At 40.2% G+C, this 26,769-nt stretch overlaps 1 protein-coding gene across 1 annotated transcript; it reads right to left on the reverse strand.

Annotated features, from left to right (window-relative positions):
- Window positions 1-220: 220 nt before the first annotated feature.
- On the reverse strand, window positions 221-25,499 carry LOC144528665 (CD151 antigen-like). Its single transcript, XM_078267449.1, has 8 exons — window positions 25,306-25,499; window positions 21,853-21,937; window positions 15,617-15,808; window positions 6,602-6,676; window positions 2,927-3,031; window positions 1,925-2,083; window positions 1,626-1,712; window positions 221-1,502 (listed from the first exon to the last, which is right to left on the reverse strand). Exons 2-8 carry the CDS (start codon window positions 21,934-21,936, stop codon window positions 1,443-1,445), a joined length of 762 nt encoding a protein of 253 aa, XP_078123575.1. The 5' UTR covers window position 21,937; window positions 25,306-25,499; the 3' UTR covers window positions 221-1,442.
- Between the last annotated feature and the right edge of the window lie 1,270 nt (window positions 25,500-26,769).

Here is a 26,769-nt window from a genome sequence, read left to right on the forward strand (position 1 = left end):
TTTGGGATGACCTGATAACTGTGAGGTGGATATTGCTCAGCATTTGCTCAGTAAAGTTCATAAAATATTTGGTTCATTTGTTAGTTGGTGTTATCACAAATCATAATCTATCACAGTGAATAAATGAATAAAAAAAAAAATAGAGATGCTCCTTGTTATACCGTTTATGTTGCAAAGTGCCGCCTGACTTTTGCTAAGAAATCAAACATGACAGAAGAAGTGTTATTAGTGATCAATGTTTATTCAAACTAGAATAATTCTTGGATTATCAAGACAGAAATACAGCAGATCGTCTTTGAGGCACACAGGAAAAAAATCATTGCCAACAGTGAGTGACTATCATTTCCTACCAATGTGTCTGTTAAATACAATAATATATTCATGGTCTATAGAAAAGTCAACAAAATCTTCATTCATGAAAACAATCTAAAAAAGAGAGACATCAGTAGATACGTGAATAAGGCTGGAAAAGATACAGTAGGTCCTTACACAAAGTTATGGTTGACAATTTTGGCATCAGTGGATAAATCCCTTATATAAAAAAGAAGCAAACACGAGGCACTTTCTTATGAGCAATATCGGAAGCACTGCTTACGTTATCAGTAGTAATATGTATTTATTTTCGAACAAGATAACAGAGAGGGGTCATACAGAAATAAATGATATTACACAAAATAGAAAGCATACTGAGATGCATGAATGACAAACGCATGATGATTTAATAAAAACAATGATCAAACACAGACTATATGAAGACAGATTAGGCAAAAATAACAGCTCGTAAGAAAGCGCCTCAAGTGTTACAGAAAATAATCCTTTACAAAATATAAAAACTAACAGTTCAAAAGGTTTAAAAAGGCCACGATCGAATGAATATTTGAAATGCATGACACTAGTTAACGTGGAAACAGAAACGCTTTTGCAGTTGAAGAGGGCCCCAGAGTTGAGAGGCTTTGTTAAACACGCTGCTCGGGAAGGAAAGCTGCTGCGACCAGGAGGGACATTTTCTGCTAAGTGCCCGTTTTAGTCCACAGATCTTTACAGCACTCTGGGGGGTGTAGCACCTGGTCCACAAACAAATGCACATCGAGGGAATCGGCGTGGAAGAAAACTACAATGTTTTAGTCCCAAGGAGTCTGTCCCGCGCTAATTTCCGCAATCTGCGTTCAAATTTCCATCAGTGTCTCTCGGAGGCTTTTCCCTCACAGCGCTGTGATCTTGAAGATGTAGCTGAGACTGCAATTTGAGGGCCTAATTACTTCAAGAAACCTTGGGAGTGTTTTTCCACCCTTTGTTTACCAAAATGAGATCCTCAGATGTGAAATTTGATCGCGTGCCAAATTTGCAAAGCAAAGAACAGAACCTACGGGCTATTTGAGTATGGCATGTGGTGAGGAAGTCACCTCCCTCACCCACCCAATTTTCTTCTTCTTCTGCTTCTCCTAGTATGGCTCTGCCTTTAGACTTCGATATAGGCAGCATGTAAACACCATCCCTATGACCTGGGGGGGATTGGATGGAGGGGAAGGAAAACATAATTTAGCAAAAACCCCATGGATACACATTTATTTTCCTCTTTGTTTAAGTGCAAGCAAACTGTTTTTAAACTGAGTTTTTATGCTCACCTGTACACAGGCGATCCCAACACCCACCGCCCCGATGATCTTCAGATGGTCCAGGATGAATTTCTCCAGTTTGGAGATGCAGCCACCCTAAATGAAAAAAAACAAACAAAAAAACAAAAACAAAGTGTGTCTTCATGTTGCATCAGTTGCTGTGGGAGTGTTGCTGGAGTCTCACTGCTACTCTTACGCCACACGGTCTCAATGCTGACATACGGAGACACGGCAGAAATACAGATCCAGCCACCCGCACTAAACAAAGTCAACCCCGTCGACAGCCCCAGCACCCTTCATCCTCTCACCTCCACCTTGTAGATGTTGGATGGGTGGTCCCTGAGGCCGCAGAGCTCAGTGGGCGTCTTACAGCAGCTGTCAGGCACCTTCCTGCTTTTTGCGTAGAGGGAGCGAATCCAGACGCTGTCTTCCCAGTCGGATGAACTGTTGCTGCCACAGCACTTGAACTGACGGGGGGGGGGAGAGAGGAGGAAGACACACGTTCTCTCTTTAGAGGGGAGACTTTGGGTGGTAGCAAATAAGTATAAAAAGACAGTTCAATATAAAACATTACAAGTTTGTTTTGCTGTATACCAACGGATGACATTTTGTAATACTGCACTTCACTAAAGAAAGACGAGCAAAAGTTTGTGTAATCTGCTGAAGGACTGGTTTGAGATTTTGGGCTTCTTTGTTTTCTTACCAATGGTTATGTGAGGGTACCGATACTACTTTGATATTTGTACGGTAAACAAGAAGCTACAGCAAGCGCTCGGCAAGAAATCGAGTTAAGTGCATCTGTGAGAAGTCCAAAGTATTTTTTTGGGAAAGTTGAGGCGAAAGAACAAAGAATAAATGTTGACCTCTGACAGCCCGGGGCATCTCATACTCATAAAAAATTAACAGAGTGAAGTCTCGACTGCTGCTCAGATTTATCCGTTCCTTCATGTGCCGTCAACTGGTATAAGCAAAAGAGAGGGTACATTACAGCACAGGCTGCAGGCAAGTCCACCCTGCTTAGCTGAAGACAGAGGGGACTGGACCCCCATCACCAAAATCTCTAATCTGATGGGATGATAGGTTACCAAAACACTGTCCAATCACATGTGAGTCCATGATGTGGCTTCTGCTTAGAAGCTCTGGTTCACTTATAAACGTGACAGTGTGAATGCAAATGCATCCAGTTGTCCAATGTATTTGGGGGTCAAAGTAAAACTGCACTCTTACTGTAAAAGTTTGGCTTTCTGGATTGTAAAACTGGTAGACGTATCCATCCATCTATCCATTCTGGTTGGCACGCTGACACTTACCTCCTGCTGCAGCTTGTCCACAGCCCTGGTGATGTGCTCATGGCTGCTCTGTTGATACTTCTGGGTCATGGTCTCTCTCAGGTTCTGCTTCAGCTCCTCGTTCAACTGTTCTCATTCAACAGACACAGATAGATTCACTAGCAGCCCCAGTACATATAGCAACACTCAAATCTCAGGCCAGCACAGAGCAGGGATGACCAAGTGATGAAAGTAGTTGTAATTGTTGACTGTGCTACTGATGAGATTTATAGCACACAGAGTTTAAACGCTCTCCAGACGACACATGTCATGGACTGTAGGTTCTAACAACAGACGAGCAGATAAGGACAAAGCCGGGGCGAAGGCAGAGGGAGACGGTGTTTTTTTTGTTTTGTTTTGTTCTTTAGACCAGTGGCATAAAACGCTTACTGGAGGAGCGCGAGGTCTGGGGGGCTCAGTTTCTATGGCAACAAGCCAGCTGGGAAACCACTGTAAATCAAAGCGTGAAGGAGATATCAAGGGAATGAATGATGAAGAGAGGAAGGGTGGGGCGGAAAGAGATGAGACATGGAAGGTGAAGACAAAGAGGAAAGGAGAGGATGGGGGGGGGGGCTGTATATTTTACCTGTTGACAGTTTAGGAAACGCTGCGGTGGCGGCGGCAGGGAAGTAAAAACAGCAATTCAACATTCAAAATGGCTCAACCAGTAAAAACAGCCCGGGGTGTGAGTGAACGGCATTGTGTGCCATTAACCACATACGAATCAAAGCAAACATGAGTTCAAGCATCTATTCAGGCGATTGCTGTGAAACTAAAACCAGTTCCAGCCCAACCTGGACCGGCTCAGGAGCAGCAGCCGTTTAGACCTGCAGAGGTTGACTTGTAAAGGTGCGCCATCTACAGGTAAGGAACTGAACAGTCTCTGCTGTTTTGACAATGGTGTCACGTGAAGGCAACAACTGCTACAGCTGCAATATCTTTCTTTTTCATGGCTGGTTGTTGAATGTAAAAGTATGTAGTATGTAAAAGTATATATTTTCTGCTAAACACTGGTAAGAATACTACCGTTCAGAGCATCGTAATGCGTCTTCAGTTCACCATAACTGTCCTTTTCGTTACTTTGGAGAAAGAAGGACATTTTAAAACAGACTATGGCAAAAAAAACAAAAAACAATAACAACAAGCAAACTATAACGTAAGGATGGGATATGAAGGAAGAAAGAAAAAAACAATCACATTTCTGTTGTTAGCTAGTTAAATTGTTTGCTTTGGACAAGTAACTATTTCTACAGACACACTGAGCTTCACTTGTCTGTTAATTAAGTGCCTAACGAAGCTTAATGTTAATCTCAGAAAACAGCAGCTATAAAAAAAAAAATAGAAAAAGATTGCAGATGTAGCACTCATTACCCTTTATTGGTGGAAAAAGGTTTGGCAGTTATTACTTTCTTTGCCTGAAAGGCAACAGTGATGTGTTGACATCCGCAGGTCTAAACTGCTGCTGGCGTTACTTCCCTTTTTAGTCTCGCATTGCCAGACCTTCCTCCACAGCGCTGCAGAGGAGGGTCTGGCTAGTCCACACTGCATTCTGGTTTATTGGCATTTCTTTAAACCAATCACAATTGTCTTGGGCGGCGCTAAGCCCCGCACACAATGACAACACCTCTGCAAAATAGCCTCGGAAAGGAACTTGTTTTGGTGGAACGTTTGTACGTTCAAAGGTTGTTCTAGTCGAGCAACAGGAAACTCAGATTGGACAGCTTGCTAAACATACATAGGTGAGTCTGTGAGCAATTACAAGGAGGAGCCACAAGGTGTTTGGCATCTTGAAATAAAAAGCAAATGTAAAGTTCTCAGATTACCAGAGAGAGAAAAAAAAAGAGGAATAATAACAAGGGATGAAGAACAGAGGGATGGAAGGAGAGTGGCTTTAGAGATTTTAGCAAAACGTAATTAATGCAACAATCTTTTGAAGCAAGTAATGGAGTCAGAGCTTCAGGAAGCAGGAGAGCGCCGTGGAGCTCAGCGGCTGCTCCTGTTCAGACGAGTGGTGTATTATGAATGAGGCAGTTGTAATGAAAGCAGTGCACCTCTACATTAAAAACAGTCCTGTTGCTGAGCTACAAGCCACCAGGCTTTAAGACTAGTCGGGCCGGGAGTGACGCCGGTGGAGAGCAATCAGTCGTGGTAATATTACACGAGTCAAAACTTGCCGTGCAGGCAGTCATAATTCCGATCCTCCACCGGTCTGTGCTGCGTTCCGGCTCTGCGGTGCGGTTTGGTTCCGTCCTCCGCCACGCGCCGTACCACACCGGGAGCGTCTCAGAAGCGGAGTGTCTTGCTGCCCGACTCGCAGATGCTATTGTCTCTACAAGTACTTTACAGAACAATCGCGTGTTTATTAAGCTAGTATCTACCTTCCACTCCAAGCACAAGGAATTTAACTCCATGCCTTCTCTCTTCTGGTGTTGTCCTTAAAAAAATAGATCTGTGATGTGGTATTATGTTTTTCTACCTCCAAGATGAATCTCTCCTTGTCCGTGGTGTTGTAGAGGAGACATCAACGATATTGGGGGGGGGTGTGTTTTGGTAAATTGACCGGATAGTCTCGCTGTTTCACTGCCTGCCCGGTTGACCCAAAGTCCAGCGGCTCGCGTGAAAGTAGACCTGGCGCGTATCTTTAGCGGAGCGGAGAGCCGCTTCACGCACGCTTCAAGCGCCGTTGGTCGGCTGGTGGAATATCAAGCGTTGACTTGAATGGCAGCGATTGCTCGGGGGGGCGCCTTTCGGAATGCAGCGCAGACGCGCACGGTGGAAAATAGGGGTAACTCTACACTGCAGGTTTTAGTCTAGTTTTTACATCAACTACAGCACATGAGAGAAGACAAGAATCACGTGTAAGTAAAACTGTGTGAATTCTGTAATTACTTCTAATTCTGTAGTGCTTGCTGCAGTATTTTAGCTCTCTTTAGTCATTAACCTGTGTCAGCAGAGTTCTTCATTTCTTTGTTTTTGGAGGGAACAGCTCTGTTTCAGTGTAGTCTAATCCAAAGTCATAACAAAATGCTTCTAAATGATTCTGACACAGAGCATTCAGCCTTGTTATGTGTACTACTGGAGGCATTTTCCCTTCCATTTGGACTAAATGTACCACGAGTAATATGCTCAGCAATATGCTATTATTTTTTATTTTTAATGGGCTTTCTGACATTTCTTCCCAGCAATCTGATTTATCATGCTTGTTTTGTCATGGAAACTGAAACAGTCTTGTTAACTCTTTTGACTACGCGCTCAGATTAAGAGGCAAGCATGCTCTTTTGATTTGTTTAGTACATCATATCTGCTATACACATAGACATCAGATTAGAGTATCAGATGATGATTTTCTGTATCAGGGTTTACTTTTTTTTTTTTTTTTAGCTACAGTGACAATAATTGGATAATTGATCAAAAATAAGAATATCAAAAGAAGAAAAAAAAAAACAGTACTCATGAGATTCCTTTTTGTAATCCGCCCACCACAATTCAGTTACGACTACATTATTACTTAAAACAAACCCTTAAGTCTTCCCATATCGGTGAGCCGCTCCTCCGTCATTCCACACGTACGACCTAGCGTACGGTACAAATCCCAGGGCGCATTGTAAAACACATTTGAAAGGACTTTTTTTTTTTTATTGACTTGAGAGGGATTACCTGCTGGTAGTAGATATAAGCCAGGACGCCAGCCAGGATCTCCAACAGGAAGATACACAGCAGCAGGACAAAGTACTGAGGACACAGAGAACAACAGAGGAGAAGAGAAACAGTTGGTGGATGGTTATGTGATGGAGCGACAGGTAGCTTCAAAGTCTGATGTGGAAAGTCACACATGCAGCACTTGTGCACAATTATATTGAGCTGTTAATTCGTAGGGCTGAGTATCGTTCAAACATTTTCAATACCAGTACCGATACCAATACCGTGAATTCGATAACGGTTCCTAAACGATACTTTTTCTATACCAATTCTATAAATCAAAAAGAAATTACAACATTACGGCACAAATCTTTTTTTCTATTTTTCAAATCCTACTACGTGAGCCCGTCTCTCTGTGTAACGTAGACTTTTTTCTGCCTGCCTCTGAAACGTGTAGCGCTAAACAGCCAATCAGCAGCATTATTAGAGCTTGGTAGAAGCATGCTGCATGCTGATTGGCTCACTAACGCGGATGAGATTTACTTCTTAGGTATTGAAATATGGCATTGAATCATGAGGCATTTTTCGATACTCGATACTTTAGAGGCAATTCGGTCGGTGCCTGAAAAGTATTGAATTCAGTACCCAGCCATGTTAATTAGAAATAAAAATATTGAAAAAGTTGGTCCACTGCAGGTGTGTACAGCCATTTGATAAAAGGAGAAAGTGAGAACAGACAATGCTCGTAAAGACATTCGGACTGCCTGGGCTAGGTTTCCTGCTGATGGCACAAAAGCACAAATGAAATGAAGGAGATGCTCACAGATAGAAATAAGAATATACAAGGACGTCAAACAGCTCAAAACATGTTGCTGTCTCTTTGTTAACTTTCACTGTTAACATTTTTTGGCAGTCACAGTGTGACGTCTGAAGTACTGTATTCTTTCTTTCTTTCTTTTATTAGTTAGTATAAAACACTTAAACCTGAAACTTGTTTCTTTGGAAACAAGCTGTGAACGCATATTGGTATAGTGAACTTGTAAGCAAACAGTTCCTCATTTACACATCCAGCTGATGTTGTGGATTAAACTGCATTGTACAGGTGTAACTGATGTTTAATAGCAGTGCATAAAACGTGAACAACCGTGCCAGCCCTCACAACAGATGACAAAACTTAAAGCTAGGCAAATTGAAGTAAAAGTGCTGTGTGTTTTATTATGGTGATGTGTTCCTCCTGCTGTCATTTTAATTAAAGCCCTAAACTACAAAACTTTTAAGTTATTGCTCAGTGGCACATCTCACATTCTTTGTGAGGTGTGCTGTTCAGAGTTTATCGCGGGTATCTGATTCGTGACCAGGCCCATGGGAGTTAGAGAGAAGGTCTGCAGACGTTTTCCGCAGAATGAAAGACAAGAAGAGATGTTATCAGATCAAAAACCTTGACCCAAATTCCTCTGGCCTGATGCTATCAGAGAGAGAAAAGCAGGCCGGTAAAGTGCACTTGGCCTTTGATTTGATAGCGTTGGCTGATTACACCTCTGAGTGGCTCTGAGCCTGAATGCTGAACAGACTTGTGCAGACAGATGCGTGTTGATGTTATGTTGATGGTTTAAGAAGCATGGTGACAGAGATAGATAATGAAAACATAAGAAAGTCAGATTAAACAATTGAGCTTTTGCCAGACATATATACACACACATATACATACATATATATATATACACACACACATATATATATATATATATATATATATATACACACACACATATATACATATATATATATATATATATATATATATATATATATATATATATATATATACACACACACACACATATATATATATATATATATATATATATATATATATATATATATATATAAAATATTTAAAAAAAAGACGATGTTCATAAAAGGCAAAGAAGTTTACTTTAGGTAAACAATTCAGTACACAGAAAATCAAACTGCCAGTTTGGGATTGTGGTTCACAGGTTCTTAGTGAGCTAATTTTTATATGCTAAAGTAGGCCAAAGTTCAGCCACGTTGTTAGCTTCTAGCAAAAAGTCAGGCACTGCTAGGCGAGGACACTAGTGGTGTGTCTCAGCATAGCCATCTAGCGCTAGAGGGTTTAAACACAATCACTGTCATACATGAATATTTTTTTAAGTAAAAAGAAAAAAAAAGAAAAAATATCGATATTGCCTTTTTGAAAATCGATACAGTATTGCAAAATAAAATATCGCGATACTCAAGTGTATCGATTTTTTCTTACACCCCTACTCTTCAAACTAACTAATGTCTTGCAAACATCTGAACAGACAAATCTTTGGGGTTGAAGCTGAAAACAAGGACAACTAAGTTAGTGGAAGGTCAGTTTTTCTGACTGTACTATACTTGTAATCGTTGCACTATGCTTTCTCTTTCACACACAAAAGCATGCTTCTCAGGCTGATCCCACACGGACAGTGGTGTGTTCAGGGTGTAACAGGGAACCTGTTGTTAGCTGTAGAGACAGAGGCGGCTAAATTATAGACTGCAGTGCCTCCAGAGGACTCCTTATGATTTCAGGCACACTCCCATTTACTCTCATTTTACGTCTGAGCTGTGATTCTTCTCCCGGGCGACTCAAAGGCTCAGTGTAATTACTGCAGAAAAGGACTCTCAGCAGGTCCATATGTACAAAAAGCCCTGCACTGGCTTCAGGCTTCCAGACTAAACTACAAAAGGTCTAATATCACTCGTGACTCATGACTTATCTTGCTGAGGTTGTTGGAAAATATTGAACAGCTTCTTTGGCCTTTTGTGTACATAAAGGACCAACATTATACTGCAGCGTGGATACAGTATGCAGCTCCGTTGTGGTGTTTCTATTTCAGACTTCATTAGAAGTGTACTGCTGCCTTTACAATTACAGTCACACTGAAGATAGGGCTGCTCCATTATGGAAAAAAAATCATAATCACGATTATTTTGGTCAACATTAAAATCACGATTATTCAACACAATTAAAGGTGGTCTAAGCGATGTTGCTTGTTGACGTGCAAAGTATTCAAACAAAACGAGGCTAGCTCGTCCCTCCCTCCTCCTCATCCCGTCCCCTCCCCCTCCCTTCCGCGCACTAACCCCCCAACCCGCACCCCCAAATCCTTCTTGTCGGTTATTGGCTGGAACAATGTTTATGTTTGGTGGTGCAGGTTGGCCCAGTTAGTTTTTGTTGCCGTTTGTGGAGCCTGGGCTGTCTACAGAGACCGCGTTTTTTTTACAGTGTGTTCAGGGGACAGGCAGCTAGCGGATAGTGAGGAGATGTTTGCTGTATGTGACAATAATGTTAAAAAAAAACGCGTGACATCGCTTAGAGCACCTTTAATCATCGTGTCTTGGAAAGGTGTTGCATTTATTGAACTTGAAACAGTTAAACAAATCAACAGTGAAAACACCTTGAACTGTGAAATTTCCCTTCATGCTTTTCCGGTTTTTGTTTTTTTTCATTCAGAACACAAGACATAATTAAAGTTGACTTGCAAAACCCAATGTGCAAAATGATCGTGCTTTTTTCCCCCCTCGATTTCAGTTTTTGTGAGTATTTGGAGCGATTCAAATTTTGATTAATTGCACAGCCACAACCTTTGGGCTGTATGCTGAACTCTCTGACCACATGCAGCTAACCAACTGGAACTTTAAACTGACTTCAACCTGATGCAGACTCTATTAACCTGTGTCCAGCAGCTGGTGATCACCACACTGACTTCAGCATGGTGTCTGACTGGCAGTGAAGTGTGCGTTTTCTTCACACAAAGTGTAAAAACTGAACTTCCTTTCCCCAGACACTGCAACATGCTGATCTTCATTACAGCGGAGCTAACAACCAGTGTGATCGATCAAACAGTCACCTGCTGAGATGAGTCATAACTTATCACCTCTCTATCACCTAGACGATGCTTTAATACGGCGCCTTTGCCGTCTTACTTAGTGGCGCTGCTAGTTTTCTATGAAGCCTAATGTTAAAATAAAAAAAATCAATGAATTATTCGGACTATAATTTGTCAGAAAACAGTGAAGACTGCCAGTCACAATTTTCTAACGTCAAAGTCAAGATCATATCTTCAAATAGCTTGTTTTGTCCAAAATCCAAATTTTTTGCTTCATACACAATGGTATAAAACAGAAAATCATGGTGGTGGTGAAGACATACGCACCATATTAATGCTACATTCATATCTTGTCAGATTTAACGTAAATGATCCTGGAACAGACTGCATACTACCATTCATATCAGCATACTGGTAGAAAACTACAGTAGGTATGAGATTTAACTGTGGGCTCACAGCTTGCAAATATGTCAAAACAAGTAAGGAACTCTGCACAAAATTCATAAAAAGCCAGCAAATGTAGTTAGGAGATATTACAAAAAATAAATTAAATAAAGTCGGATTCAGAATACAGGCAAGAGATGTCAGCTGCAGTTTTATGGATGATTTGAAATTCATAAATAAAAGATTTTGAAGAAACACACTCACTGTGCCCAGACATTTGTATCTATCTCTTCTGCCCTTGTTGAAGCCTAAGAGATTGTCCTGAGAAATGAGCGATGATCAGGTTGCAGAACAGGCAGACAGCGAGCTACGCAGCCTGACAGAAGCAGAGATCTCTTTAACCTTTGCTTCTGCTTGCAGCTCTGCCAGCCTGTTGCCTCATAGAAATAAACATTCAATAGAAAGAAAGTGAAACACAAAATATAGTATGATAAGTAAAAACAAATACAAAGCGAAATGGAGAGAAAATAGAGGCGCTGGAAAAGACAGATGGTGAGACAGAAAGGTGGTGGTGTTCCTTTTGAGCGTTTGTCCTTTCCATGTCCTGATTGATACAAATGGTTATCAAATGCAGTCATATAGTGACTTTATCCTACACACTATTATCATTCTATGCAAATGACCTAATGTAAAAGTACCCTGACTGTATTATACATTAGGTCCTGAATTGGAACTGAAACAATCAGTCGACAGACGGAACATTTAAAACCCCAAACATGGGTGCTTTTCTCTTTTTTTATAGAATTGTAAACTTAATACTTTTTGGTTTTGGGCTGCTGGTTGGACGAAACAAGAAATTGAAGACGTCACCTTGGGTTCGGGGGAAATGTGATAATTGTTGACTAGGTTTTTGACATTTCATAGAGTTAATGATTAATCAGTCAATTCAGAAAACAATCGTTAGTTGGAGCCTTATTTTATGTAAAAACCAAACGTTTCAATTATAATGAATTTAATATGTAACTTTATTGCAGATAAATGATCTTTTTATTAAATGGGACACACAGAGAAGGAGGGCGGACAAAGAAAGACAAAAAGCAGATGAAGACAGCAAAGACAAACAGATAAAGTGAGAAAGACAGAAAGAGAATGAGAGAGAACTAAAGAGAGCCTGTAATATGGCTGATGAAACTGCATGAAGTCAGTTTCTCCACAGGTGGATCCAGCCTCTGTTAGGACCACTTTCCATTTGGCTCGGTCATTTGGAAGGAAAAAGGTTTCTCCCTCCTCTCCCGGAGTCATTTCACTGTTCTGTCGCTTTTCTCTCGCAAAACAATGAAGCTGTGTGTTTGCAGACACACACCGCACCCCTCTTCCCGTGGGAGAGATTTCTTCTTGTTCTCTTTGTCTTACTGACCTCGCTCATACTTTGCATAGTACAAACATCACTAACAGCCTTACAAATATGGCCTCCCCTCCTGTTGTCCTCGGGTCAAATCTGACCCATTTTCAAAAAGTTTCTATATCAGAAATGTGGGTTTCTTTCAACCACATTTGAAAACAAAATAACGTGGATGGTTCCATACAGCGCTCTTCACAAGTTAAGTAAATGATCAGTTCACTACTTTCATTGAATTTGAGTGTTTTATTCAATTTTATAGCATGTAAAGAAATATTTATAATAGAACGTTGAAAACCGTAGGAAAAAATATGTCAAAAACGTGACAAAAACAACGGAAAAAGTGACAAACAATTTGGAAAAAGTGACAAAAACGCCAGGAAAAGTGACAAAAACTTAAATAAAAACTTTCAAAAATATGGGAAAAAAAACGTCAAAAAAAGCGCAGAAACATAATGACAGAAACTTCGAAGAAAGAGACAAAAGTGTCGAAAAAGACGACCAAACCGTTTTGACCCACAAAAACAAAAAGTTGCATGGTTGACGGGGAAGACAACACAAGGGTTAATCCAAAGGCTACTGCAGTTAGTTTATCTAAGCCTTACCGCTGCAGATATCCTGGTGATGCTATGGCTGGATCAGTACGTGTGTGGTTACAACTTGTGAGCTTTAGGTTACAGGACACAGCTGCTCTCATGTACTCTCAACAGGTACCAGTCACTCACAGGAAAACAATTACTCTACCTCCCTCCCCCCCCGCACCCTGCCCTTATCTTTGCCCTCTTTAACAATCTCGCTAGCCCCTCTCCTTGCCGACAAGTTCAGTCCGTCACTGTGATTCATCGACCTAATCTCAACTCTTCCGGATGCACCGAGCGTTTCAAAACTGCACAACACACGGGACAAGAGGAGGTGAATGCATCCTGAATTTACGCACAAGTGCTGAGTTACAAATCAAAATGATCTGGGGCCTCATTTATAAACGTGGCGTACGCACAAAAGAAGACGTACGCCGCTCTCTACGCAAGAATTGAGATTTATGAAAAGCAAACTGGACGGGAAAATGTGCGGTCCTCCGCGGACACTCTGACCCCGGCGTAGGCACAGAAACGGGGGAAATGAGAAGCACCGACAGCAGATGGATGAAACACGTATTTCTGTAAAATAAATCAAAGTATTGCCTCTAATTGATGATATGAAGAATTCACAAAGCCATTCTTAGAATTAATATCAAACACAAACACCTGTTTGATCGCTCTGCGGTAAAAAACAGACCAAATAAAACAAGATAATTCAAAATGAAGACATATTTGCAGGAAAAAAAACCTCAAATGTTCTGTAATTATATTGGCATGTTATGGAATTTATTCTCATGATAAACAGGACAAATAATGTTCCCACTGATGCTGTTTTCGATGCCTATGTCTGGCGGAGCACGTCGTTTTAATATGGTCATCATATATAGTATAGCGTGTTATACAGTGTTTATTTTTATGGCTTTAGATTGTTTTATTTTTGTTTTAAATGTTTGGTTTTATTGTAGGTCTAAAGCATGTTTAACCATTGTGAAAGGTACAATAGAAAGTTTTTAGTGGCCTCAGAGCCGGTTCCGACTGCCTGGAGCTGTCCTGTTGGATCTCTTTGCTGTTTTGGGCCCAGCATTACAGAGAGAAGCACTCGGGGAAACCACGCCATGCCGACACCTGTCCCACTTCAGGAGGGGTCAGCTCCGGTGTCCCGTGGTTTAATATCAGACCATTTCTTTTTAAAGGTGCCGTAGGTAGGACTGTGAAGATCCAGGACTTAGCCAAAATATTTGAACATCAACAACTTCTCAGTCCCTCCCCCCTTTCTGCTTAAGCCCAAAACGGTCTCCTAAGCCCCTCCCCCCACAAGGGAGAATGAATGCGTGTGCATGAGCAGTGATTGACATGCAGTTAGACCCCCCCCTCCCTCCCCCCTCCCTGGCCCTGATTGGTGCATCTGAACAGGGAGCGGTGGATTTTCGCAAATCACACTACAGGCTGTAGGTGGTACCAGAGGAGCCGGATTTTTTGTAAATAACCTGCTTCATGTAGTTCTACTGGAACATAGGGTCAGTTTCAGCAAATGTGACAGAAAGTTAGTTTTATAAGGCTCACCTACTGCACCTTTAATTTGGGCCACGGTCCGACCTCTGAGGCTGTGGCATTAACTTTGTCTGCAACATGTCACTCTACAGCTTTTTTGGCATTAGTAATGCCCACACTGTGCCCTGCAAACATATTTTCTTCTTTTCCACCTCTCTGACAACAACTACAACTTCACATTGACTGAAAGTCTTTTGTTTTGTTATCCTCTGTGTGTGTGATGTCGGTATGGATGAATATTAATTTGGGGCATTTCACTGACTATTTAAGGGCAATTATGGGCGTGACATGAAGCCGCCAAAGCTGCGCCACATTTAGAGTTGATTGGGATTTATAAAGGGAATCCGGCGTAGGACGTGCGGGGGCACGGGTTGTATTTTGACATCTGCCCTGTCTCAACCTTAAAATATCTGGCTGTGCCGAAATCTCGTGGACACAAGTGGACAATGCCACAGATGTTCTTGCAAAGCTTATGTGACACAAACATTTGAGCTGCGCCCACAGTGGCGTGCATGCATAAACTTACCATGTTGAAATTTGTGGCTTGAGGGCCTGAACAGTTTGTGCATGAGTAAATAGTACAGCGTTTCTGGGTGTTTAGTGCCATGCAGGTCTCTGATGGCAAATCCCTCTGCTGTGTACAGAGTGTGCCAAATCAAATATGGACACACACGATCTAATGTATGAAGTTTTTGTAGACGCTTCGGCCGTGGTGTGTGTGCGTGTGTGTGTGTGTGTGTGTGTGTGTGTGTGTGTGGCACCACAATGTCCTTCTAATAACCTATTACTTCTGGCAGTTATATACGGTGTCCCACATTTACTTTTTGGCTTATTCTAGGGTGGAAAAACTAAATCCATCCACATGCCAATAAAGAGCTCAGTGCCCAAATACATGGATGTACATCCTACTGAGGAATGTGCCATCTCGCCTGTTTTTAGTGATATTGTGTGCACAGAATCAGTCTGTCACTGGATGTTCATTTCTGAGTCTTTTGAGGCTTCACATCTGCTTATTATCACCACCACATGTGGAGTTAGCCATCTGGCTGGAGACAGGACAGAAAGATTGCCAGTGTGCAAGTTACTGCTTCATATCAAACGTATCAACACAATAACAGGCAAATAAAAGACAAATAAGAAGCAAATGAATTGGGTTTAGGTTGCACAGAACAAGTGACTTCTTTTCACACACAAGTGCTGTTGTGTGCAGCGTCACTCATCTCTCTACCCTGACGTGATCTCTTACCACTCGCAGTAGCCTCCTCTGCTCCTTGAAGGTGGCACAGCAGCCCAGCACGCCTGTTACCATGACGATGGCTCCAGCCAGGACCAGTATGTAGGCGGAGGCAGCGTAGGTCTTGGAGGAGAGAAGGCTGATGTAGTCGCTCTTCTCAACCAAGGTCCAAACGCCCACCGCCATCACGGCGCCCCCTGCCAACTGGGAGAAGAGCACATGATAAGAGTCCTATCTCTGGCAGTGAGCGGTACAAAAGAACTGAGACTCTGGTCCCCAGCGACAGCACACTGTAGAATATAAAGGAGGCAAAACCTGAGCGTGACAACAAGGTTTAAATTATTCATCACCCAAGTTGGCTTCAAGGTGACAAAGGAGGCATCTTGTCTGTAAAAAACATTCCACTTGACCCTAAGATGATTTTGCTTGCTGAATCTGAAACCCCAAGAATATAAATGTATTGATCTTTGCTATACTACAGGCAAAAAGGACTATAGCGCTCATCTGGAAGAAAATGGAAGCACCTACAATTGGTGCTTGGATCAAGAATATGGCGCAATGTATGTCCATGGAGAGATTAACATATATATTAAAACAACAAATTGGGGGTGAAAGAGAAAATTGTTAGATTTGTTAGAAGTTGTAATTGCAATGAATAATCAATAAAAAAACATCGTAAAAAAAAAAAAAAAAAAGTGATGGAGGAGGAGAAATGAATGTCTGTCAATGAATGTGAACTAATAAAAACGACCCACTGCTGCCACACGAGATAATCTAATCTTGCATTAGTTCATGCTGCAAGATAATTGCGAATGAGCCGAATGGAGCGGATAAAAACTGTATACTTAGCTACAGCTGCAGCAATTAGTCGATTGACAGAAAATTAATCTGCAACTATTATGATAATCAGTAAACTGGTTTAGTTCCTTTTTTTTCAAGCAAAAATGCAAAACATGCTCTGGTTTCATCTTCTGAAATGAGGGGATCTGCTGCTTCTCTTTGGGATCTCTCTCTCTCTCTCTCTCTCTCTCTCTCTCTCGGCAAATAAAGCTAATTGAAGACATCTTTGTGGGCTACGTAAAATTGTTAATAGCATTGTTTTTTCACTGTTTTTAAAGACTTTTTATTTTTTTTAGACTTAACTCAGAATAATCACTGTAAATAAAATAATAGTTAGTTGTAGCCCTAAACTCTGCTCTTATTTTATAACTGTCTGTTGGAGAAAAGGTTTTCAGATGAAGGATTGTAACAACTTCAGAGGAATCATATGGTTTAAAGTCTGAGGAATTATAAACCATCAAGTGAATCCTTAAACCCACAGGATAGAAGAATCCAGCATATAACTGTCATAGTCCGACATCTTCAGAATGATCTAAAATAACGCTTTGAGAGAATATGAGGGAAATGAAATCAATAAGATGTCACTGTGACGAGTAGGCGGATGGTGCAGCGCTGCAACAGAAATCTGTCATAGTGCCAAAGCTGTCAATCTAACATCCGGCCTAATTTAAGATTTCATTTATAAAAAGGGAATGGCTACAGAGGCGGAGACACTGAGTCAGACTGTACCACACCCAGAGACAAGACAGTGTGGCAGGAAAACACACAACAACAGTGTTGAGCAAGATATTTCAATCAACACACTCTTTATTTACTATTACAATGTTTGTAATAGTAACCACAGGGCTTTAAGCAGGAATTCTGTTCTGTACTCTTCTGTTGCTTCCATTACAATACTGGATATGTTCATTTATTTTAGTTGTATTACTCACTTCCATTACAGTTCATAGGTGCAGTTCAAAACACAACCTGATCATTTAGCAGTCCACACATGCCCACTAACTTGATGTCAGAGGCCTACAGACTCAACGTCATCCAAAAAGATAATTAATAACTTTTATTTTATCAAAAGGGCAATTGTTGTGCAGCAGTCGCAGTTCAAAGTAGTAAGAGCGCAAACACATACATATACACACACACATATATAAAGATTATCCATAAAGTCCATACCAAATATCAGTGATTCTCGATTCTTTTGCTCATGACCACTTTATCAATTACATATGACCTCGTGTCACCAGCTGCATGTGAGAAGTTTCCCTTTAAGAGACTTTCAATTTATTACAAAGGGACTGATTAGAGAGAGACTATTCATCATTTTACATAAGATATATAACGTTGAGATTAAACAATATTTTCAGTCATAGTAAATTGTTAATTTAAGTGGGGTTTTTTCGGGGGTTTTTTAACAAAAGGCATCTCCTCTTGGCTACCCACAGAAAAATCACTGTTTGCAGTCATCATGATGCTTGCTGTAGCTTTACCTGCTGTTAAAACTCAATGAAGCACAGGAATTGGTGTAATTGAAACTTTGGCGGCCTCCAGTGGCAACAAGAGGTACAAACTGCAACATTTGAAAAGAAGTTAATGTGTTCATGTCAGTGCCCTTTTCCATTTATTAAATCTACAGGTGGATTTATTTTTCTTAGCGGGTAAACAGCGTGAAGATGAAGTGAAGAAAAATGTTGTTTGCACTTCTTTAACTATTAATGGTAGCTGAGGAAGTAATGATAAAATAAAGTCCAAAAAAGCTCCAAACCGTGTAATATGTCATCTGTTAGCTGGATATTTTTTTCAGTATCTTTATGCAACAAACAGTTACATATGTATTTAATTATTTTTCTGCAGTTTATTCTAATCTTTAATGCAGTGTCAGTTATCACTGATGCCACAATGATATCCATTATCAAAAACATTGCTGCTACGTGGCCGGGTTGGCAACGCACTGCTCAACATTTTCTTCTTGGCTTTCAAGATTACAAGGTTTGTTTATGTTCACAAACACGGCAGATTAAGCAGTTCATTTTCCATCTTCAAGTCAAACTTACGTGGAATGTGCTGTAGCTGTTGGAGCATGAAATGTCTGAAATGTAGATGGTGTTCTGAAAGTGTTTTATTCAAACCAAAATTGTAAAGAATTTCAACATAAAACCTCAAAAAAGGTGGAAAATGCAATCCCCTACTTAAAAAAAAAAGAAAAAGAAAGAAAAAACATTGAAAATAACCCAAACTAAATAGATTTTTCAGGTTTTATTCTTTATAGTTTTGATAAGTTGATGAACCCAAAGCCAACATAGCCAAACAAATCTATGAGGAGGAAGGACCTGAAGTTTCCTCAGAGAGAGAAAAAAAAAACATCCCTATAGCAGCAGCCTACATGAGCCACAACCCAAAAAAGGGCAGACAAACAGAAGGACGAACAACAATCCATCTCATCTTGCCGAAACACCTGTAATGCCTGAGCATTGACTTTTTTTCACTCAATTTGGTGTCTTGAGTCAAAGATTCTATCACGCTGACAGTACATCAATAGAAAACAGGACATACCTGAGGTAAATGGACAGCTGCCATGCAGCAAAAATACTTTAGCTATAGTGTTGAAGTGCGTTAATTAGGTTGTCTGGAGTTTAGTCCAGAAATACTTTGTATATACAGTGTACAATAGCGGCGATGCATGTATTTGGATAAGGAGTCTATGGAAATAACTGCAATATCCAGAAATATCCATATGGTTGTAAGTCTGGCACTGAAAAGGTTCAGTATTGTTTTGTCTGCCAGTTTGACAGAGATCTGATGCTTTGGCAGACAGATGACTATACCACATATGGGCAGAGCTGTTGTGTGTGTGATTTCACACCGAGAGTGAGAGACACGCTCGTCCTTTTCTGCTACTGCGCTGATGTTTGACTCTTATTTCACACAGAACATCCAAATGTCAGTGAAATCAGTTATTTGGAGTGCTTTCCTCCTGGAACACCACATTCTTGATGCTGGAAAGTTTGGGGGAATTAGGCTTTGAATGCATCCTCTGTGTCCTCTTGAAAAGTTTGCAACTTGGCTTTGATTCCATGAACTGAAATGGCAGCAGGCATTCATCTGCTGCCTGAACAACAAAAAAGGCTTAGCTGGAGGGTTCTGAAAGAGTTCTATCAGCTAATTCTCCCCATGTATGCCATGTGAAAAACACATTTTCATGTCGACACGAGGACATATTGTGTGCATGCATTTTACTGTCCTTTTGTTGTGAAATATACTATTTTAGAACTTGAAATATCCTCTCCTTATCCTTATCAGGAATAGGGTTGGATGTGTTGTCTGAATTGCTTCTACTTTAATCAACATCAGTTTGGCCTGTTTAGGGCTTTGATGAATAATTAAGACCTCTGTGTTGATCCCCCTGGCTTCTTCAACACATGAGTTAAACAGATTTGTTTTCATCGGGTTTTAGGACACATCAGAACCACTGCCAACACTGTCAAGTCATGCTGGCATCTCACATCAACACAGACACACAGGTATGGAAATGAGGCCAAACATTCTAGGTAACATTTTCATGCTGAATGCATCAAGCTTACACCTCAAACAATCCATGAAGTCTATTCACGTTCCACATGAATGCAATTTGATCGGTTGGGTGTGTCATTTTGAAATCATACGAATGGTAAAGTGAAAAGGATAATTCATCATTTCAAACCAATCAAACAAGGGGCCTTTTATTTCAGACTAAAAAGCAGTCTGATTGGTTTTTAAAAGGTCCCATGACATGGTGCTCTTTGGATGCTTTTATATAGGCCTTAGTGGTCCCTAATACTGTATCTGAAGTCTCTTTCCCGAAATTCAGCCTTGGTGCAGAATTACAGCCACTAGAGCCAGTCCCACAATGAGCTTTACTTAGGATGTGCCATTTCTGTGTCTGTAGCTTTAAATGCTATTGAGGAGGAGAGAGGGGGGGCAAGGTGGAGGGTGGGGGTGTGGCCTTGACCAACTGCCATGCTTAGCTTGTTTTCAAGCCATGATGTCTCTCTCTCTCATGGGCGGGCCAAATTCTCTGGGTGGGCAAAGCAGAGAAAGGGGAGGTAACCTTCCTCCTTATGACATCATAAAGGGAAGATTCCAGATTGGCCCATCTGAGCTTTCATTTTCTCAAAAGGCAGAGCAGGATACCCAGGGCTCGGTTTACACCTATCGCCATTTCTAGCCATTTTCATGCCATGGGACCTTTAAATACTACTTCATCCCTGCACATGTGGTACCGTTTAAAGGGAAATCTGGTTTATTACCATTTGGATTTTACTTAGTTTTGGCCATCATTTCAGTTGTCCGTTGTGATAAAATACTCACCAAAGTAGTTGCTGAGATCTGAGAACACGACAAAACCACTATAACGATCAGACAAACAAACAAACAAACAGGCAGGTTGTAAACAACTTTGCCAGATTATCTAAACCACTTTAATTGGAAGTCAAAGTCAAAGCGATGCAGCCTGAAATGTCACAGGATTCTGTGTGAGAGCAAAACTACGGCAAGTACAAAAGTTCAAAGTTGAGCCAGGTCTGTAAAGTGTGATGCATGCTCACGATGAAGAGTTTGGTTAATCATACTATAGCTCTCCTTTGTTTTCTCGTCCAAACACAGGACGTTTGACCAACCTAAGGGTTTGTTTAAACCTACATTGTGTAATGTTTTGAGTTGATTCTTAGCGAAGAAAAAAACTTTCTTCTTTCACAGATATGTGCTCATTCATGTGTAATTACTTCCACCAACTAATCAAAGTATTCTCGTAAGCGTAGAATCTGACATTCAGAATACATACGAGCGACTTGCTCGAATGACGGCCGCCATGTTGCGCCTCCATCTTTAAAACGCATTAGCCAAAGAGGGACATACCTCCGCCTTTCGCCCTCTTACACTCAGTGACGAATGCCAGGGGGAGATTACTCGCCAGGGAAGCGAAAAAGAGAATTAGAACAACAACGCGACAGGCAAAGCAACAAGACCAAAGTTAATATTGGAGTGGCTAGAACAGCTGCGTTTCTTTTCGGGTTCGGCCACCGTAGCAGTTAAAACGCAATCGGAATGGGAGGGGCTAGAAAGTAATATTCAGTTGGTTGTCATATACAATTTCACCGCTAGATGGGAGAAGTTCTTACACAATGTAGCTTTAACACATGTATGATTGTCTTACTGCTTGTGTTTCTTGCCCCCCCCCGTCTGACTCATCACATGTCATGACGTCATCTCAGCAATTATCTTGGTGAGTAAAATGTTATTATAACAAGTAAAAATGATGGCCAAACCAAAAGAGATTTGTGAAAAGGTATTCCGATCAAAAAAGTTGTAAGACACGCCTGCATTTTGGAAAGCATGCAGATGTTTGAGAAGCACTTTAGACCAACACAAGCACTCACCCAGAAGAGAAAGTTGAAACTAAACAGGAGGTATTTCAGGCAGACGGTTCCACAGGTTTCCTTTTTCTCCTCATAGACCCCCATGCTGCAAGAGACAGCAGATTTCAGGTCAGTTATGACAATTACAAACAGTAGGAGTCATTTTTAGTGACCTCATAAATACATACCAACACTTGCTAAATCAGCTCAACAAAAATCAAAGAATAAGTGAAAAACTGTACAAATCAGAGTGAGCATTTGAGTAAAAAATGATTTGATTTGATACCCCAGTCCTACTTTGAAAAGTCAAATAAACGCCGCAGATTTCAGCGATAACAGATTATGTTAAAAGGCTTAGCCTACTAGCTTGTTGAAGGACATAAAGGCGAGAATATCAAATTGAATTAGGGCTGATTATTTTTTGTTTCAATCATTGATTGATCTGATTATTTTCTCGATTAGATATTCTCAATGTACTGTCATAGGACAGACAAGAAGCAGACTCCCATATGCGAGCAGCTGAAACCAGAGAATATTTGGCAATATTGCTTTAGAAATAACTTCAACTTAGTCAATTAGGAGAATGGTTACAGACAAATCTTCTGTTGATTGACTAATTGCTGCAGCTCTAAATTGAATGATGTCCCAGTGACTCCATGGCCATATGAAACAACTCTCAAAGTACAATGCAGGCTAGAAGTTGGCAGTGAGGATACGGAATTACAGCTTTAAAATAAAAGCCAACCTATCCTTTTTATGGTGAGCTGCTTTTAACAAATGAGATGCTACAGGGCTAATGCAGAACATGGGGGAGTAAGCATTAGATCAGCAGTGTAGGCAGAATCAGTGAGCTGAGTTATTACATGTGTATGCAGAGAGATCCATGACTAAGCACTGAGGAGGAGCCAACATCTAATGCTTCAGCAAAGACGTCTACTTTTAACAGCAATATATATTAAGCAGGGTGTGTTTCATACCACAAGCGAATGTCAGCTTAAGCTATTAACCTGCACTTACATTGAATTGTTAAAAATGTCACTCGTCGGTTATTTTAAGCAGTAAATGAAAACAGACTCAAGCTTATCCTAACAATCTCTGTATTTAAACCACAGTAATCGACGCTGTATTCAAATTTGACCGTGTTTTTTGACCGCAACAGCACCAAACACCTCTCTTGAGTTTGAAGTTTGCAAGATGTATAGATCCCATCATAGAACAACACTTGCTACTGGCTGCCTTCATGTAACCTTCGTTCCCCTAGTCTCACATGCACTTGCCAGTCAAGCCCAGACTCGCCCTCCTCTGACTGCTTCTTATCAAACTCTCCTTCCCCTCCTGACTCTCCCGTCTGCACCCCCACCCCCACATCTACTACTACTAGTGCACTGCATGGATGAGTGAGTACGGCTGGGCTCTGTCTGGTGACCATCTGTTATAGTGAGACCACTTAGCGTGATCTTGCTAATTGAGTTCAAACAATACTTAATTGACAACTCCTTGTTATCTGGAACAAACTCCCAGAAAACTGCAGGACCGCCGCAACTCTCCGTTCTTTTAAATCAAGGCTGAAGACCTTTCTTTTTGATGTTGCATTTCTTTAAATAATTGTCAAATTCTTATGCTGCAATTTTATTCTCGTATTTTATCCGTTTTTAATTTTTTTTAATCGTTTTCTAACTGCTCTTTAATGTTTTATGTAAAGCACTTTGAATTGCCCTGTTGCTGAAATGTGCTATACAAATGAAGCTGCCTTGCCTTGTTTTACTTTTTAGGAAACAGCTGAGTCAAGACAGATGTTTAAAGTGTTTGGAAAAATACTACAGAAGAAAGGGTTTAGCATTGAAGAACAATAGAGTTCCACAATTATGCATCTTATTATCTTTACTTTATTCCAGGACGTGCTATCTTTACTCAGGGGCACTAGACTGTTAAATAAAGCCCAGATATGTCTCCTGTCTGACACACTCACCATATATTGCATTGAGTAAGATTATGGCTGTCTACCTTCAGAGATTACAGTGGTGAAATACTGTACTTGGAACAGGTCTAGGTTGGGTTTTCTTTTAATCTGTATAAGCAAATAAATGTATTTAAGTGCTATAGATGTTGCAGGCTTAGTGTGGAGACATAGATTTAACAAAAACGTTGATTTTCATCAACAAGTTGTCATTGTTAGTTTTATGTGTTATTAGAAATGATCGATGAGTAATTTCATTTAATCTACATTAAGTTTCAAATAAAACATCACCAGAAGCAGCTGGTGCTTTGGAGTGTTTGTTGGACACAACTAAACATTTGAAGACGTGATCTTGGACTCTGGGGAACTGCGATGGACATTTTCACATCGAGAAAATAATCCACAGAGCTATTATTATTTACCAATTTTTAGTTGACGCCCTAGTTAGGGTCATTTCACAATATTCAGACCAAAAAAAATCCCATTTAATTCTCAAATCCAATATTTTGACTTGACTGTTACTGTATCGTTAGTTACCGGACTGTAACTTTTTTTTTTATTATATGTTAATATTATAATGTTTCGTATATATATATATATATATATATATATATATATATATATAGCTATTTCTATGATATATATATATATAGCTATTTCTATGATTTATTATGATATGAATCGATATGATGATTTTGACACTAAACCTACTTCGACGAAAATGTAAATGTTTGGATTTGAATACATAACCCGGACGGGAACAGATGGGAAGCTACAGAATTATATAAAAACCAAACCAAAGTCATCTCATGACAAACTAATGTTAAACACGAATTAAATGAGGCACGTTTGATGCTATATTAATCACACCTGTGGCCTTTAGCTGATTGTTTGACTAGCTGCTATGTAAAACTTACAGTAAAAAGAATAAAACTGGCCATAGCGAGTATATTATTATTATACCTAGCTAGCTAGCACTGAGTCCAAGGAAAAGTTAGCTAAACATTTCCATTACAAACTGTCCTACGTCTCAGCTTTAAAACCACTGGAAAGTAACGTCCTCTTGTGAGTTTTGTAACGGGCTTGAGTTCACAATATCTACATATAAACCTTGTTATAATAACGAAAGGGTAACCTCCATTATGTAGACTATTAATCTACAGGACTAATGTTACACGCAGACATTAAAATCACAGTTTTCTATGTTTCATCGGTGGTTTTCAACTGACGTCACAGCGGTGTACATCTCTTCGTACCGGTGTGAGCTAACGCTAAAGCTTTCACTGACGCCTGGGCTGCTGTTGGGGGGGACAACACCTATTTTATCGAGACGACCTACTTTAAAAAGTGCCCAACAACATGGTAAAAACATGTCTAGTATCAGAGCTTTCATAGAAAGCTGTCAAATGTTTCGGCTGTATCGTAAAAAGACGACAAACCTGCCTTGCCTGCTCAATGCGACACCGCAGTGTGGAGCTAACGTAACAACTCTCAGACCACTTCCTGCTTTCACTTACCTTCCGTATATTTGCTCTTCTTATCAATATAAAGCGATGAAATGTGTAAGAAATATTGCTATATGTCGTCTGTTTTCATTCCACTTTCCTCAGATAAAGGCCTCTCCGACAGCGGAATAGGGAGTCACAAAAATCAAAGTGCTGAGCTCACGCACTGAATGCTGCTGCTGCTGACTCCACCCAGCCGGCCGGCCGGGGCCACCTTTCATGTTGCTTGGTGTGGTTTTTTTCTGTCCCGGGGCAATGCTTCTGTGATGCAAACATACACAGAGGAGAGATTTATGTTTACTTCAAGAATATTCAAATCAGAGTTATATTGATTAGGGCTTTTTATCCACACCATCAGCATATTAGTCTAGTAGCCAGTAGCTAGGTATTAACATTCCTATTAAATTTGAGCTAGAACATTTCCAAAAGGCTGAGATATGGACAGTGGTGGGAAAATGTAGACTACTCAGATATCTTACTTATTTTAGTAAACGTAGCAATATGACACTGTAAAAAATACTGTTACAACTATACGATCTGCATTTATTTTACTTGAGTAAAAGCAGCCTACAAAAGTATCAAAATATACTGTGTACCAAAAGTGAAAGTAATCATCATGAAGAATGTATATCATATTATATTATCAACTATCAATATTGATGCATTAGTGTGTGCATCACTTTAATGTTGCAGCTGGTAAAGGTTGGGCTAATTTAAATTACTTTATATACTGCAAGGGGTCGAGCTTGTGAATTACTAAGGTCTTATCTTCACCTATGATAATACATCATCATTTATTTGTGATTATATTTTGTATTATGTAAAAAATATCAAATAAATGTAGTGGAGTAAAAAGTGTAATATTTGCCTCTTGCAGTGCAGTAGAAGTATAAAGTAGCAGAAAAAGGAAATACTCAATGGTACAAGTACCTCTGTACAGTTAATGTACTGTTACTTTCCACTAGTGGATATGAACCATCCCTGATAGAAGACTCCACAATGATCTTATGACTGTTGAACAGTCAGTAAAGAAGAACAGTTGTGCTACACTGTGATCTCTATATTGCAGATAAGTGGTCAGAACAGGTGTATGAATGCAAAACCAATGGTTAGGGTATTGGAAATGCAGAATTATGTGATTTTCCTGTAATATTTTAGGCAGTATTATAGTAGTTTACAGTATGATACATCTACTTCATTATTTTTATCTCTTGAGTAACTTATTTATTTAACATCTCTGTAGTGTTATTCTAGAACAAGTTGTAGAACATTAACATTTGTCAGGCAGAGAGTTCCTACAGGATAATTGAATCCTTTTGGCCTTCATAAATCAGTTCGACACAAGTTTGAAACCTTGATATGAGCCTTTAGTATTCTGCATTAGCAAGTGTTTTAGCCACAAATCCCACCAGGCTCAGCACCTCGCTGCAACACAATTAGTTATACACTGGGAATGGTAGATTACCCAAATCTTAA

Source organism: Sander vitreus, chromosome 1 (assembly GCF_031162955.1).
Source record: "Sander vitreus isolate 19-12246 chromosome 1, sanVit1, whole genome shotgun sequence".
Lineage (NCBI taxonomy): Eukaryota > Metazoa > Chordata > Actinopteri > Perciformes > Percidae > Sander > Sander vitreus.

Excerpts from the sequence above, each read along its gene's own strand:
- LOC144528665 (XM_078267449.1), bottom strand. The coding sequence starts at position 21,936 with ATGGGGGTCTATGAGGAGAAAAAGGAAACCTGTGGAACCGTCTGCCTG. Across the intron at positions 3,032-6,601 it reads CTTATATCTACTACCAGCAG|TTGAACGAGGAGCTGAAGCA; the intron begins GTAATCCCTCTC and ends GAATGAGAACAG. Across the intron at positions 2,084-2,926 it reads TGGACAAGCTGCAGCAGGAG|TTCAAGTGCTGTGGCAGCAA; the intron begins GTAAGTGTCAGC and ends CCCCCCCGTCAG.